We start from the raw sequence: 17,324 nt of genomic DNA on the forward strand, positions 1-17,324 counted from the left end.
TTTATACGGCATAGCTCCACAAATATAATTAGCATCAATTTGTAGCTTTTCGCCATGAAAAAAGCACTCCGAGTATGTGACTAACACAAGTATAACTTTGGAAAGGCTGATGTAAATTTACACGAACACCATACAAATTGTGAAGGTAAATTAAATTTTCTACTGTTAAACTTCAGAAACTGTATATGCTCTTCCACTTTTCTCTCAGTGTCTTTTATGAATACCGCAAGACTCAAATACTATGTGTTATTTTTGTGCTACCAATGAGACTAAAGCACAGCAGCCACCCAGAACTAGATCGTCCTGCAATGCCTCTCAAATCTACAGCAAGGCTTTAGGTGATATGCACTTTGCTGATCAACGTTTCAGTGATACAAATAGCATCACCGGCTAGATCAATTCAACACAAATGAAATTATACTAGTCTTGTTATCCTAGCTCAAGAGTAAGATAAAGAAACATCCCATAAGGAAGAGCATGATCTCACAAAATAAGAAACTGTAGAGCTGCTGGTGGGCTTTAATTTGGCAATTAGTGCCAGAGTGATACAAACAGCATCACCTGCTAGATCTATTTATTGCAAATCAAATGATACCAGTCTTATAATTATTTATTTATTTATTTATAAAAACCTTACAGACATATATTTATAAAAACCTTATAAGGTAAGGGGGGCATACAGAAAAGAGGAACTTGGGGCATATAGCCAACACATTCTAAAAAGGAAATATAAACAAGATTAACAGGACATCATTATACATTTTTAATGAAAAGGTACCCTCAAAAACTCATAAACACTCAAATCAAAAGAAAAATTCAAGGAATGTGTAAACAGAGATAGAAAGCATGGTTATCGAGTATGTGGGAAGCACACATGTGAAGTAAAAAGATTAGGAAAAACGCGCATTTAATTGTTCACGAAATTTGTCATGGTGTTATAGAAGTGATAGAGTCCGGAAGTTCATTTACATGAGATATGGCGCGAGGTCGAGCCGATGAATTGGATGCAAGTGTTTCCCCATAGATACGCTTTCCGCTTAGATACCTGGATTTTAGGCCAAAATCCACGTAATGAAACACTCCGTAAGGCAGAGAGAAAAATACATCTCATTTCTAACTCTTGTTACAGCATAGCCACAATATAAAAAGCACCGTGTCACTCTGTTCCTCAAGGAAATAAAAATCAAGAGCTCGGCCGTACCACACACACACACACACAAAAAATAGAAAAGCTCTATGCAAGTAATGAAAGCTTTTGTAAACAGCGCTGGAAAACTACACCAAATGGTACTGTGCACTTCCTTCAACGTCTATGCAAACAAAAGGAAAACAAAAATATTGTACGGCCAACTTTTTTTTTCACAAATAAGACCAAAGCACAACAGCTAACTAAATCTGGACATTTCCACGCGGCGCTTCTCCTGACAGACGACCCCGGCACCGCCATTTATGGCATGTTCCGTCGTTTTTTCGCATGCTTGCAGCACGTAATTTGTTGAGGTAAACGCCTCCAAGCATTGCAGCACGAAACAAAAAGGCATTTTGACGGAATCGCAGTCACTAATGGCAGAGAAAACGCATCCGAATTCAAATTACTGCGGCGGCGAACGCGCGCCTGCAAAAACAAAACGAAAAAAAACATGGCGGCTCAACCGCGTTCACCAATCAGAGACGCGGAACAGGGGGTGGTGCCTCGAGCGCTCGTGCTCCTGTCTATGAGCAGCTTGCTAACGATCTTCGCGAAAACAGCGGCATATTTTTCTTCCTCCATGCTATCTAGCCACCCTATCCATGCGTTCTCATCACGCGACGCCATTTTGAGATAACGCAAAATAGCCACAAAGAAAGCAGCCACAAGGCTAGCCTAAGATGGCCGCTGCCAGCAATCTGCTTCGAGTGCAGTGCGCATGTGAAGTTCAAGCTTTTTTTAGCCGGATTGTCGGCGTTTTGCAGCTCCCACCGCATTTACAAAGTCGATTATGAGATTTTTCCCAACCAAATTCAGCGGTGAAACTTTCAGAGTAGGTTCTTGGAGGTATAAAGACTTCAAAAATGCGTTTTTCCCAGACTGAATTTTTTTGCGATTTTCGACCATTCTAAGACCCACGTCCCCCTTAATTCAAGCAGGTTTGGCACGAACAGGGCGGTTCGGCGCAGGTAAACAAGTTTGGTGCTCAATGGCGCAACTGTTCCACCCCTGCTTTTGTTACTAAAGTCTTCCGACAAATGCCACAGGCCAATCACCAGAGTGCAATTTTTCATGCTACCCAGGTCACTTTTTCTAGTACTCTTCTGACAGGTGCTACATTTCCAGGGCCTCCCACCGCAGTGCAATATTCCATGCCAAACCAGGTCACTTTTTTTTGAAGCTAATCTCATAGATGCTACACGTATAAGGCTTCTTGCCAAAATGCAATCTTTCAAAAACCAGAAGGTTTTGTTAGCAAAAGTCTTGTTGTATAACACGCAAATATGTCCCCTCACCAGAGTGAAATCTTCTATGAGTAACTAGGTGGCTTTTTGTAACGCTTTTGTGACACATGATACACATGCAGGACCTCTTGCCATTGTAAACTTTTATGAATGACGAGGTATCTCCTTTGGAAAAAGCTCTTCTGACAGACACCGCACTTGTAAGACTTTTTGCCAAAGTGCACTTCGTGGATGCCTAGGCCATGTTTTTTATGGAAGGCTTTTTTGCACACAATGCACATCAACAGCAAGTTACATACTTTCATGTAAGTGGTCTGATGATTGCATTGTTGACGTAACTGGCAGGATAGCTTCGCTGTGATCCCTGCTTCCCCATTGTTGACAAAACTCCTAAGCCGGTAGAAGAAAGACTAAAAATTGTATGCAAAAATTGCAAATGGCAAGCTAGATGTAAAATGATTCACCCACCGATTCAGTTGTTATCTAATAATTGTATAGGGTTGGATGTGAACACCACCATAGTACACTTAGAGAGAAGGCCTGGAAAATCTAATATTCCAAGTTTTCCCTCAACAATTTATTATGAGCTTCCTGACTGACAGAAATGTAATAAAGCACAGATAAGGGGTTATAACTGCATGGCCACATTGCAAGTCCACTTTTTTGCATATTTAAAGGGACAGACAACCGATTTTTGTCGAGTATATATTCTCTATCCCAAATGAAAGGGTATCACTTAAAGCACCTTGACGAGAAACGGTTTTGCTGATAACGCCCTAGAACTTTTTAAATCGAATTTTTTTATCTACGAACCGTATGTGTCCCTCCTAAAACTAATGCTGGCAACCATGACATAGAGTAGCTCGGCAACATACTTTTGTCTGTATGCGAAATAAAAAACAATATTTAAAAACTTGTTCCCAGCTAAAAAAGTTTGAATCGCAGGCTTTCTTGTTCCTGTCTGTGTTTTTTTAATGCAACAGTCTATTTTGCACGAATGCGCCATCTGTTGGGATAGACGATAGGTAGAATCTGGCTTCATGTTGTGGAGGCGGGAAGTTCGATTCTCCCCGGGCGTGACGTTTTTTTTTTTCCTAAGCTGCCGTTGGCGTATTTGGAAACTGAAATCAAATATTTTGGCAGAACAAACGTCTCTGCCTCAGGCAGAATCATCAAAGCTCCTTCACTGGGTCTGTTTACTGAACGCTGTCGTTGATTCTGGGCATGGAGGCTCAGTTAGCCACACTGAGAGCAACCCAGCGGCGGCGGGCGGCGTGTCTAAAACAGTTTTCAAAATAATGCTAAAAAATACATATACAATTTAACCGTATACAAATACTTGTGTTAAAAGGTTTTCAATACGTAAATAAACGCTTCAGCAGTTACAGTAGCTGTTAGGTTTGCAGGTCACGTGACAGGGACACATATTGTAGTTCCAAGTTTCGACACTACGAACCGCCACCCTTCCGTTTTCAGGAAGTTTGCTGCCAAATTAAAATTATTTCCGCCAGTTTGTTTAGAAATTGCTTGTGGTTACCGGGCTATATAAAACACTGGCTTTCATATGAGCTAGAGAACATTTACGCGACAAAAATCGGTTGTCTGTCCCTTTAACAAAAAAACTATACTAAAAACAAGCCCAATAAAAGATGCACAAACGATACAATGAGACCTTTTGAAGTGAACAAGACACTCAAATCTATTGCACAATGTGCCTATGCAACCACTATCACTAGCCCTCTTTTGTACGGGATGCACAATTTACAGGAGTTCCAGAGAGTGCAATCTTGCATGCCTAAGCAAGTTGCTTCTGTGAGTGAACTTCTTTTGACAGAAATTAGACTTGGGATTTCCCATCAGAGTGCATTTCTTGATGCCTAATAAGGTCGCCGCTTGTGGCAAAGCTCTTTGTACAAATATCACACATGTAGGGTCTGTCACCAAAGTGCAGTTTTTCATGCCTAACCAGATTGGATCTTTTAGCAAAGCTTTTCTGGCAGATGTTACATATCCAGGGCCTCTCACCTGAGTGCAATTTTTCATGAGTAACCAGATCACTTTTAGTAGTAAAGGTCTTCTCACAAACGCTACAGACATAAGGCCTCTCACCAGAGTGCAATCTTTCATGCCTAACCAGGTTGGATCTTACAGCAAAGCTTTTGTCACAGATGCTACATATGTAGGGCCTCTCACCAGAGTGCAACCTTTCATGAGCCGTCAGTTGGCTTTTGTTAGTATAGGTCTTCTGACAAAAGCTGCAGCCATAAGGCCTCTCACCAGAGTGCAATCTTTCATGCCTAACTAGGTCACTTTCTTTAGTAAAGCTTTTCTGACAGATGCTACATATGCAGGGCCTCTCACTAGAGTGCACGCTTTCATGCCGAACCAGGTTGGATCTTTTAGCAAAGCTTTTCTGACAGATGCTACATATCCAGGGCCTCATACCTGAGTGCAATCTTTCATGAGTAATCAGGCGGCTTTTGTTAGTAAAGGTCTTCTGACAAAAGCTACAGACATAAGCCCTCTCATCAGAGTGCAATCTCTCATGATGCCTAACCAGGTTGGATCTTATAGCAAAGCTTTTCTCACAGATACTACATATGTAGGGCCTCCCACCCGAGTGCAATCTGCCATGGGTAATTAGTTGGCTTTTGTTAGTAAACGTCTTCTCACAAAAGCTACAAGGATAAGGCCTCTCACCAGACTGCAATCTTTCATGCCTAACCAGGTCACTTCCTTCAGTAGAGCTTTTCTGACAGATGCTATTTATGCAGGGCATCTCACCAGAGTGCAATCTTTTATGCCTAACCAGGTTGGATTTTTTAGTAAAGCTTTTCTGACAGATGCTACATATCCAAGGCCTCATACCTGAGTGCAATCTTTCATGAGTAATCAGTTGGCTTTCGTTAGCAGAGGGCTTCTGACAAAAGCTAGAGACACAAGGCCTCTCACCAGAGTGCAATCTTTCATGCCTAACCAGGTTGGATCTTTTAGCAAAGCTTCTCTGACAGATGCTACATATCCAGGGCCTAATACCTGAGTGCAATCTTTCGTGAGTAGTCAGTCGGTATTTGTTAGTAAAGGACTTCTGACAAAAGCTACAGACATAAGGCCTCTCACCAGAGTGCGATCTTTCATGAGTAATCAGTTGGCTTTTGTTGGTAAAGGACTTCTGACAAAAGCTGCAGACATAAGGCCTCTCACCAGAGTGCAATCTTTCATGCCTAACCAGGTTGGATCTTTTAGCAAAGCTTTTCTGACAGACGCTACATATCCAGGGCCTCATACCTGACTGCAATCTTTCATGAGTAATCAGTTGGCTTTCGTTAGCAGAGGGCTTCTGACAAAAGCTAGAGACACAAGGCCTCTCACCAGAGTGCAATCTTTCATGCCTAACCAGGTTGGATCTTTTAGCAAAGCTTTTCTTACAAATGCTACATATCCAGGGCCTAATACCTGAGTGCAATCTTTCGTGAGTAATCAGTTGGTATTTGTTAGTAAAGGACTTCTGACAAAAGCTACAGACATAAGGCCTCTCACCAGAGTGCAATCTTTCATGAGTAATCAGCTGGCTTTTGTAGGTAAAGGACTTCTGACAAAAGCTGCAGACATAAGGCCTATCACCAGAGTGCAATCTTTCATGCCTAACCAGGTTGGATCTTATAGCAAAGCTTTTCTTACAAATGCTACATATCCAGGGCCTAATACCTGAGTGCAATCTTTCGTGAGTAATCAGTTGGTATTTGTTAGTAAAGGACTTCTGACAAAAGCTACAGACATAAGGCCTCTCACCAGAGTGCAATCTTTCATGAGTAATCAGCTGGCTTTTGTAGGTAAAGGACTTCTGACAAAAGCTGCAGACATAAGGCCTATCACCAGAGTGCAATCTTTTATGCCTAACCAGGTTGGATCTTATAGCAAAGCTTTTCTGACAGATGCTACATATCCAGGGCCTAATACCTGAGTGCGATCTTTCATGAGTAATCAGTTGGCTTTTGTTAGTAAATGTCTTCCGGCAAAAGCTACATACATAAGGCCTCTCACCAGAGTGCACTCGCAAGTGGTCATCAAGGTTGTGTTTTTGTTTGAAGACTTTTTTGCAAACTGTGCATACAAAGGGAGAGCTACTGCTATACACTATTATGTGAGTGGTGTGGGGGTTGCATTGTTGGCATGGCAGGCTGGAAAATAGCCTTCCTGTGTTCTCCACTTCCCCATTGTCGTTGAGAAAACTCCTAAAAGGGGCAGAAAAAGAAAGAGGATAAAAACATCGTCCAAGATTATTGCAAGATTGTAGAGGATGTCGAGGATGTCAGTGTACAAAGGTATTCGTATATACAACTGGGTTTTGAATTATGTTCCATTATGTTGTCATATTCATGCAGTGCATTGTGTGTTAAGCATTTAATACAAACAGGCACAACACAACATCCACACAGCAGAATGTCAGGACTCCAAAAGTAAGGAACTGTTTCCCATGCCAACTGCAAGGAGCATTTGCAACTGCCACAAAGAACAAGTTGAGATTAAATGCAGGCAATATCCATGCTCGGTGGCAGCAGAAGCAAGACGTTTTTCCTGGCAATGGCATATTATATATCATGTAGTACTGAGCATGCGAAAAAAAGTTGCCCACCTTGACCTAACTGCTAACATGCTGCATGTGACAGAAATGTTGATTGCCAACTAAATCTTGGGGACTAGCTTTTAAGATAGCAAGCACTGAATTCCCCGCTTTTTTGTAACTGACGTACTTCTCTGCAAATGAGAGGACATCAAGTTTGCCCAGCATCTCCGAAGCGTGTGAAAACATGGACTGTGTTTTATTAACATGCAATTTACACAAAAAGCAAGAGACACTGCAATTTCCACAGTCATTGTGATCTTCACCATATCTAATTTAAATCATTATTCACAAAAGAAAATGTTTCCTAACTTCGGCATTTGGAAATTTTAGGTAGGATTATATGCTCATCCAGTTATATGCATATATGTACAACGTATAAGTGAGTGTTCTGCACGCCCCTTGCTTCACTTCCACTTCTATTTGTAAAAGACCACGTCAAACTACACAATACAGAAGATTTTTTGAACCCAGAAAAATGAGTCGCTATATTAAGTGTTTATGTTCTATAAGCAACAGAATGGCAGTACTCCCTCATACCTACCCTGTTTTGCCAGAAAGTGGTTGGCAGGAGCAGGTGTCAGAACCAGCCTTCGCCACAATGTCTGTAGCACCTTGTGAAGCAGGGAATTTTCCCAAACAAGCAGATTCGGCATTCTCCAGCTCTAGAACTAAGAAGAACCCATGGTTGCAGCACTCAAAATCTACCAGTTTTTAACATATCCTCAGACAGGCTCTATACTTAGAGGAGCCATGAAGAGAAAACAAAAGTGTGTTTTATTCGAAAGATTAGGTGTTTCATAGTACCCCAAGCACTTTCCCGGAAGCAAATGATGCTTTATTCACTGAGAAATAAGGCAATTTAAAGCAAATTTTAAATCTCCCGCTAAAATTGCACATTTCGTCACGTGAACAATGGCGTCATACGAGCCGGTCCATGAAACAGATACTTAGTATGTCGACTCCATATAGCACCCACACGCAGGAGTCGACCGAGACGGCGGCCATTTTAAAATCACTAGTAAAACCTAGTGCACCCGCAGCCCTAGTCATGGAATCGCCTGATCCGGAGAACAAAACTCTCGCTGAGGAGCTCGGGCTTGCATTTAACCTCACACCACTTGAACGCTCAATGCTTCCAAGCGCATGAGCGGCAAGAGTTGTGGGATACGCGGTGGACGGGAAAGCGACCATTCCGCGATAGCCACAACAGACGAACGCCCAGCCGTCGACACGGCTGCCTCGTCAGCCCCGTCGCGACGGAAGAATACAGACTGGTACGTATGTGCCGTATTTTCAATTTCAGTAGCAGTATCGCTTATGCCAGTTGGCCGGTGTCGTGCATGGAAAGCCGTTCGCTCGAGCTCTCTGCTCCGACTAAAAAGATTCGAGCGTCAATGCGCGGTGTGTACGGCAATTTTTTTCCCCAAGGTCAGAGCGCTTTGAAAGGCAATTTGACGAAGTCGGCGACGAGCGCCAGCATGTCCGGGTCCCTGCCGTAATCACTTCCTCGGAAATGAAGCGAGCACACTCGTACTTCCTTTAGCTCTCTTTCTCCTCCGTTTGCAAAGTTCACAAAACGTAGCCACTTGCTTCGCCGAGGTTCGTCGTTGGGCAGCACATGAAAGGAGATCTCACCGGCGGGGATGTCGCACTCCCTCGACGATTTGCCCGTACTACATGGGCATTTCAAAACACAGCAACGAAATTTCATTGTAAGGTACTCGAACAAACTGAAGTTTTCAGTGGTTGTAAACTGTAAACGAGCTCGTAACGACAGCAGCAAGCCAACACGACCTCCATACCGAAACCTGTGCGACGAGTGGCACTATCTCATTGCTGCTCTGTGTTCCTTACTCCCCTTGTTTCTAGTTTTACCTTTGCTGGTTGGCGATATGACGGCCAACCTCCTGTGAAGGGATTACGATACCAAGCAAGGTCGCGGCTGTGCGTGCTGGGACGGTTCGTTGGCCCCGAAGAGCCTTGAACCCGAAAATTCGTCTGCGCGACGGTGGCGACAGCAAGATGTCGAGTTCGGCTGGCGGTAGTTTCATACGCATTGGCATACACGCTTGCGTGTTCGTTCGGAACTTCAACCGTTTACTCCACCGTTCTTTGTCATAAAAAGGATGTGCAGTATGTTTCATGGGCATTTAGCTCGCTATGCAAACTGTAAGCCCTGCCTAACATGCGTTTGCTTTTGCCGGCCTCCGCCAATTGCAGAGCATTCTCGAGTGACATCATAGGTTCTGTTGCGGAAAATGAGCTGGTGGGTCGCATGGTCATTTCCTTTTTTCCTAATTATGTAGCTTATTTGAGCGAAGTTTGCGTTATAAGTGGTGTCGTTATGGTTCTAACGAGGCAGTCTTTCGAATGAACCAAACTTGTGTTTTCTCTTCATGGCTCCTTTAAATGCACCATATGCATTTGAATCTGCACAAGACTGCACAATTCCAGGGCATTATTAAAGCATTTAGAGAGAACTTTTTGGCCCAGCAATATGTCCACATGCACTATTACACTTGTAAATTCTTGAATGCTCGCAAAAAATGCTTGACTATTAAAGGAACAGCCAAAAAAGTAGGCTTGGGCAAATTATTGCCCTATCCAAAGCAGTCACGTTGCACACTTATGTTGGACAAAAGCAAACTTGGCTATTCGTGTTAAGTATGCATTTGTCTTAACTTCGCTTCAACAGTGATAGTGCGTTGTATTTATTAAAATACGCCACCTCATTTTTGTGAGAACAAGGCTGCATATAAGTACTCATTTGCTAATGCAAGCAATGTATTCACCACCTTCCTTTTTTAATTTCTTTAAGGTGCACTCACACAAAATTTTCTTATGTTTTTTGACTGATATGGATGCCTCCCATCCCAGTCATCACAGAATGGCACATTAGATAGTAGACTTTAATAATTACAGCCTTGTTTGTGCATGTCAGTTTTGGTTTAGACAGAATGAACACTGAGGTGGCTGCCATGAAAGGTCCGTCCTGTCATGCAGCAGCACGCATCAACAGCAGCCAGCACCTCTCTACGTCATGGGAGCCCTGACATGAGTAGTGTGGGGCAAAACACGTGAGGCACTGAGTGCAAAACACCTGAGGCACTGAGTGCATCATACTGATTCCAACGTCAAAAAGATATTCGATCTGAGCTATATCATGCGTACAAAGATTAAAATGAATTTTAAATATTTGTACTGCAGGATTACAGCTGAAACTTCTTGAGAGATACCTCGACATACAACAGAATCTTTTTACATAGTCATCTCAGCTTCAAAATTTAGTGTCAGTACTCCTCTAGGGTAGTTCACTACTCCAAAGTTCACTACCCAAGTTTTGCAAGCCTTGGCCTCCTTGATTCCAGTTCAGCTTGCTCATGCTAACTGCCTTTGTCCAAACCAACATTTACTTTTAATCTAGGGTGCATGTAACATCTGTGTGAGTTCCTCTTACGTTACCTAGTGCAACCCCAATATGTTTTCTTGCCAGCAAAAGCACCTTTCAAATAATATCACCCTGCAGTAAGGTAGCATCTACATACAACTACAATGGGGTAGCCAGTAGTGCTCTTGTTTGAGTGGCGCAAAGATTGTGCACACTCAACTTGAAATGCAACCTTTCTACAAAAGTTATAAAAGACCCTGCAGATAGCTTGTAACAAAGCAAGCTCATTTGAAACCAAAGTAAAGATGCTGATAAAATCTGTGCCCATTATATTGCAGTGTTCCATTACGTTTGGCCGCAACACTGAACCGTAACAAACTACTATGCGAAAAGAAAAAATTGTGATTGACAGCAATGTTCAAGCATTATTAAACCATCCTGAGGACGTAGCCATGCGTGAAATAAAGCAGGTGATTTCTACATTAAGGGGGCACACTGGTCTTAAAAACTTTTTTTTTTGCTTTCCCACCAATTTTGGCAAAACTTCATGGGCTTGTTCAGTTTTTTTAGCTGATTTCAAATGCATATTTCGTTTTGATGTGAGGTAACTAGTTTCTGAGCTAATTAAAAATTTTCCTTGATTGTTCTTGAGAACAATAGAAAAAATACTACTCAAAAAAAGATTACCAGCAAGGCATGAATAGATACCAGAAGTTGTGGAGAATGAAATGTGGGAAGCAGTTTTTTGGTTTTGCAATCACGTACTTGTTTACATCAATTCCAACTTCTAAGTTTGAACTACTACTGCTAACCAATTAAAAATAGTGCTAATTAAACAACTACTGGAACACAAAACGCAATATCTTCCAATATTGCATGGTTTAAACATTCAGCTTTACAGTGCAAAAGAAATGATCTTCCTAACTGCACTACATGCACTACATGGTGGGACGTACCTCTCAAGAATTTTGTATCACAGTGATACCTCTCGCGGCAAAAAAGTGAGGAATTATAAAAAAATTGTTATTTCTTTGCTGAAATCAGGCCTCTATGGCTTTTATAAGTACCTGGTACTGTTCCACGTGCGGAATTTTCAGCAGAAAAACTGTGCAAATCAAGAGAAAAGTGATACCTAAACAAATTGCTTTTTTGGGCAATTTTTTGGTCCCAAAGGCCCACGTGCCTCCTTAAAAAGAAACACAGCATTACTTTTATCTCATGTATTGGCTTTTATGATGTAGTTCACGAATTTATTCTTTAACACCAATGAAGTTGCACTACAATCAGCAAGGGGATTCATCCCGACGTTACTGCAGTAACAGCAAGGACTGTGGTGGAAAATTTTCCCGAGAGCTATTGCACTTCCTTTCACAAAGGCACTTCACGGAGGAGAAAATGCTGGGAATGGTAACAGAAGGCATACTGGTGAAGTAAACAGTCTTGAGGGTGCAGAGTAAGTGCCCGCACCTTTCCCTGTCAAGTAAACGCTATCAAGGCACCTGGAACGCCATGTTGGTATGGTTGCGATTGGAAGCTCCCACACAGTTACGCAGTGGACAGGCAAGCTCTCTCCCATCACTTGAAACCTGCGATGCCACACTGCCGTGGTCGCCAAACGTGAAAAATACTGATTTTTTTTCAGCTTCTAACAAAATCAAAAACGTAGTGTTGTGAAATTGACAAGTCACAGTTAAAAAAAAAATACTAAAAATTTTCTTTATTACCAGCTCATTGCTTTCTACTTACTATGCGTATTTTTATTCCTTGGCATTACTACGATGCGAACATGAAATACATCAAGCAGCATGAACGGGCAAACTACAGGGTTTTCCGAGTCACCATAGAGATGGCTATGCAGTTAAAAAGGCATGAAAGAACAGTGGCTTTCGCCACACCAATACCTTAACGAATAACACTAGCGAGCAAAAACAGCCAAACAAAACACAACTGCTATGACTGGATTGCGGAAATGGCAGCCAGAGTGGTGACTAAGTGCCAGTGCATCATGAGTAAGCCATGTGTACTTTCTTTTGTACACAAACCGAAAAGCAAACTAAAGTAAACATGCTGCTACTGATGTTTTTTTAAGTTTCCTTTCGCCAGATAGAATGGTAGCCCAAAAGCCTTGCACAACAAAGACACACTGATGGTAAAGCCAGCCAGGGGTGCCACACGTCCTCCACTAGCAAGTGGTAGGATTTTGCCTCTGCTGGGTGAAAAAAAAACATCTCAAGTTTAACACATTAAGGTTAGTACTAGACTATTAGACAGCATTATCGAGGTCCACAACCAAATTACTACAACCATTTCTGGACATTTATACAAAATAAACTTTTTGCTAAACCAAACCCAGCAGCATGGTCACTATGCCACTCAGGTAATGGCTGATAGACAACCTTTGCCCCAAAGGAAGACGCATGCTTGGTGTAATTTAACTTCAGCACATGGCAAATGTCCTCACGGCTTCACAACATCACCACATGCCCGCAGAATGAAGTTGCTTAAAATAATTATTAACAATGACCATTAAAGATGCAGTTTTTTTGTTCAAACCGTGTTGACTACTTCACACTGTAATACTAACATGAGAAACAAAATCTCAAATTCTAACCTGGAGATTGCTCTTCTGTTTGGGAGCTTGTGCTGGTCAGTAGTACCCTGAGGCTGCACTGCGTACCTGAAAAGAAAACTCGGGTTCAGTACTGGAGAAAGACTAGCAGTGAGAGTAAGGACCGTACCTATGGACATTGTTGTAATGGTTGCTTGTGTGCTTTGGCTGCAGGATACACCCCGGCTGCATGCTGCAACTTCAGATAGTGCCATGATCCAGCACTCGGGAATCGATGGTGTACCACGTCCAGTGCTTGTCAGTGCTGTAGTCTTTTCTGGAAACAAGCAGCACAACCACCAGTGAAAATTCACAGATACTCTAAATCGCAGTAATGTGCTTGCTAGTTTTGCTTCTTTGCTGTAGATAGCATGCACACGATTTGCCCGCCAGACATGTGTTCTGCAACCACATAAAGTGTTAAACAGATCTGCTTCCTTACAGTGCAAAACAATTTGTGGACTGCACACATTCTTCAGACATTTTTGCACTAGACAGGATGTAGGAAATATGTGTATCATTATGGGTGTCCTGTACTCCTTTTTCTGTTGTAATTTTCTTGCAGGCAAAAACGATTAGCCCCACAAGCTTTATCATTAAAACTACCAAACATAGAAGTGCAATTTGAATGAAATGACTGCAGTATTGGCATAAAAAATGTGGGTCTAAAATCTTTTTAAAAAAGATGCATCTAACCAAATATTTTTCAGTGCAAAGTGTTCTCTGGTTCATAATCCCGAATTCAAAGGCTTGCCTATCTGACCATTTGGTCTCGTATCCCAAGTGATATCAAATACATCAAAATAGTTGTGGTCAGAAAAGACATGCAACATACACACACACACACATGCACACACACACTGCATGTTCTGCAGCCCCCTTCTTTGCGGATTGTTGGTACTAGGGGCCTCACATCTCTTAATGCATACTCCCACATGATAGAAAGCTTGACGTTTAACGGCAGCCATGGGAGATGAATTCTGCACGTCATTGTTTTCCTCTGTATTGCTTTCCCGAGCTCAGTTGATAGTTGCGGCCGACGTGCAGGTGCATGCTGCATCTTCCAATTTGAAAGCAATGAACAGCCTTCCAGGTGTTAAATGAAGTTCCTGTATCAATAAATTTTATGCCATGGTGAAAATTCTTGCACTGTGGTTGTTTCTGTTAACCCAAATAAGGTTCACATTTCAGCAAAGTAGAGATGAGGCCATGAACTTTTCCTCAACGCTATACATTGTTAGGCCCCTAATAATGGTTTGATGGCCAACTTCTAGGAGACTCACCGGTTACATTCCTATGGAACTTGCAAATTCATGACCCACAGGCTTAAAAACCAACTAGCACTAACAAGAAATATTTTAAAACATGGACATGTGCACAACGGCGAAGTTTGCTTATTTTAAATATGCGTCACCCATGTACTGAAACAAAAAATAAAACTCCCACATGAAAGGCAGTCACACTTGGATACTAGTCAAGAAAAAAGAGGCGTTGCCCAGTCAAAGGATCCCTTCCAGCCAATAGTGTTGCCCTATCGACGTGACGTCGCGGCCGAACACCTTCACCTACAGGCGGAGCTCAGAGCCAAGCTTTTCTGAGTGCATTCACACTGAAAAGTAGTTCTCCAGGACGCCTTCATTTTGAGCACAGATGAAAACCTCAGTAAAATTCTTTATTTTCCCGTTATTATGCAACACATGAGAGAACTTACTTGTCAGCTCGAGTAGTGAGTTTCAACTGAATTGCTGATGGTGAATTTCTGCTCTTACAGGTTTTCCCTCGACCACTTGCATCTGTTTTTATGCATTGTCAGCTTACTTTTCTGCAATGGTGCCCGAAGAAGTCGCACTTGATTGTGCTTTATTGTCCCTGACTAAGAATTGCGGTGTACTGCCATCCGCGCCACTTTGACGGTACAAGAAAAACAAAATGGCCATGTCACCTGCAGCTGCGGACAAGAGATGATCCGAAACGGGCACATTCGCTTGCAACATCTTCACCCAGACTGCAGCGTTGAAGAAATGGTCGAGATAGTGAGCAACCTTCTTGGAGGCAGCCTCAGATTGGTGATGGACGTAAAGGAGATGAAAAATAATAACGGAAATGTTGTGCCGCCCTCTAAAAAGCACCCACAAAGCGCTGGAAAGAGATGACGCACAGACGTGTATAACGATTTCACAAAAAGCGCATTGTGTCGTCCGTGCATTGCCTCTTTCGCCGCAATGAGATCTCAATAGTGAAGGCAACTGCTGCAGATGTCACTCCTTTCAATACATAGACTGTGCGCCGCCAGCTGAACGACCTCGGGTTCAGGTATCAGAAGAGAAGCCAGAATTCACTGCTGACCGAGTGCGACGACATTGTCGTCTGGCAGCAGAAGCACCTCGACGACATCGCCAGGTACAGGATGGAAGATCGAACAGGACACACGCTACCGACTCTGGACGGATGCGACGGTTGCTTCCCACCATGAAGCCTTCCTGCATAGGCTGACGAAAGGTTTGAAGCAGCCATCAGGAAAAGCACAGCAACTTATTGCAATGCACATCGGCAGCAAGGGTGGCTTCGTCAGTGATTGCCTGCATATCTTTCGGGGTATGAAGCGTGGCAACTACCATGACGAGATGGGCGGCACCCGCTTTGAAAGGTGGGTTGGGGCCGTATTGCCACAACTGCCACAAGGTAGTGTCATTGTAATGGACAATGCCTCGCACCACTTGCGGCTGGAAGAAGCAGTGCCTAAGATTTCTTCGCGCAAAAAGGACTGGTTGACGCCCAAGGACTTGCTTGGGATGAAAAAATTGTTATAAAGGAGCTCCTCAGCCTAGTGGCCTCTGTGAAGACAGGATACATCAAGCATCGTATTGATGGTGTACGATGACGGTGCAGCTAAAAGGGCAGGATGTACTGTGCTTAGGCTCCCGCGCTACCATTGTGAGCTCAATCCCATTGAGCTCATATGGGCACAGATGAAACGAGGTGTCACAGCCAGAAATGCCACATTTAAGCTGGCAGATGTAGAAATACTCCTGAAAAAAGAAGCTGCCAAGGTAAGGACTCTGTGATGAGGTGTGTCTGCAGCGATTCCGGAGCGGCTAATCTACTGAATACTATGGGTGTGACCCACGAAGAAGAGGAGGTGGAGTAGATGTTCGGTCTTGGAGGCAGCAAGACGGCCACCCTCGTGGTGTAGGCCTGAGGACTGTCACCAGCTCTCCTGTCCGAGCCACCACCAGGGCTGCCAACGAGACGACTGCCAACGATACGAGAAACTGTTGCGCCAGCTGGAGAGAGCAGTGTTCTGGAGGCGTGGAGCGCGGGCAGCGAGGCCTCGCTGCGGACCAGGCCTAGGCTCTTCCCTCCCGTCACTAGACATCGGCCACCATCACGTTCCTGGCCAGTGGGGGCAACCCTTCTGCAATTAACTACGGTAACCTGCTTCGTTGGACTGTCACTACCCATCGTCGACCATAGAGAAGTAGCTCTCCAATTAATCACTTCGATACAGTCTCACCTCTACAATCGTTGCAAGAGTATGACTTGTGATTTTTAACTCTGTCCACTCCCGTTCACCCCTGAGTGTGTTTCCGCCACTACTCCGTGTGTGTGCTTAAGTGTGCATTCTGCTGTGTACATATCTCACGTTAATATATTTGTTGTGTGTGTGTTCTCGAGAACGTAGTCAGGGTTTGGACTGTCTACATGGTCCAGCCCAACATTCATTATAAGCTCAACATTGGGCAAATGTTCAGCATGTTATCAACATTGAAACAATGTTCAGGGGAAACAGTGAATCAAGTGCACGTGTGCAACCTATTATAATACATCTGAGTGAAGGCGACATGGACTCCAACAGTGACCTATCCTGTATCAAGTCCTTTGAAAGTGTGTATGGCTGCCACCTATTCGCCAGTGCCGCCTCTGACCCTTTCAGTTAGTGTGGAGTGCAGCATTTGGCTTAAAGGGGCCATGCAGACAAACTACAAGACAGTTTTACTCGAAAGATTTATACCCCTGTCACACGCGCCAACCTAATGTCATTTTAGACGAATGAGATTCGTTTCAAATGACATTCGTTTTCTGCATAGGTGCTACACGAACAAACCAAATGTCATTCACGTGTGATGTCAATGGCAATCGGTAGTATACTTGGCGCACTCAAAATTGCATGGAATGATGATGTAATCCAGATAAGCGTTTATACTTTGAGAAAAAGTATCTAAAATGCTGTAGCATGCGTTATGCGCACTCTTTTTAGGCCGTAATTT

At 43.1% G+C, this 17,324-nt stretch overlaps 2 protein-coding genes across 3 annotated transcripts in view; one reads left to right on the top strand and one right to left on the bottom strand.

Moving 5' to 3' along the window:
- The window catches only part of LOC144158689 (uncharacterized), a 70,457-nt gene extending 57,088 nt beyond the window's left edge, over positions 1–13,369 (top strand). The window contains exon 6 of the mRNA XM_077689732.1: positions 13,231–13,369. Coding sequence (XP_077545858.1) covers positions 13,231–13,265 — 35 coding nt within the window. The 3' untranslated portion in view covers positions 13,266–13,369. The remainder of the gene's footprint in view (positions 1–13,230) is intronic.
- Positions 3,888–17,324, bottom strand: part of LOC144158687 (uncharacterized) — a 29,707-nt gene continuing 16,270 nt past the window's right edge. Inside the window, exons 2-5 of one of the 2 annotated variants that reach the window (XM_077689730.1) lie at positions 13,187–13,333; positions 13,060–13,125; positions 7,602–7,728; positions 3,888–6,668 (exon numbers count right to left, since the gene is read on the bottom strand). In XM_077689730.1, coding sequence (XP_077545856.1) covers positions 4,271–6,668; positions 7,602–7,728; positions 13,060–13,125; positions 13,187–13,271 — 2,676 coding nt within the window. In that variant the 5' untranslated portion in view covers positions 13,272–13,333 and the 3' untranslated portion in view covers positions 3,888–4,270. Of the gene's footprint in view, positions 6,669–7,601; positions 7,729–13,059; positions 13,126–13,186; positions 13,578–17,324 lie in introns of those variants that run through there. The other variant, XM_077689729.1, reaches the window with a different exon arrangement.

Source organism: Haemaphysalis longicornis, unplaced genomic scaffold, assembly GCF_048455015.1.
Source record: "Haemaphysalis longicornis isolate Haplotype H1 unplaced genomic scaffold, Haemaphysalis longicornis Haplotype H1 scaffold_10, whole genome shotgun sequence".
NCBI lineage: Eukaryota > Metazoa > Arthropoda > Arachnida > Ixodida > Ixodidae > Haemaphysalis > Haemaphysalis longicornis.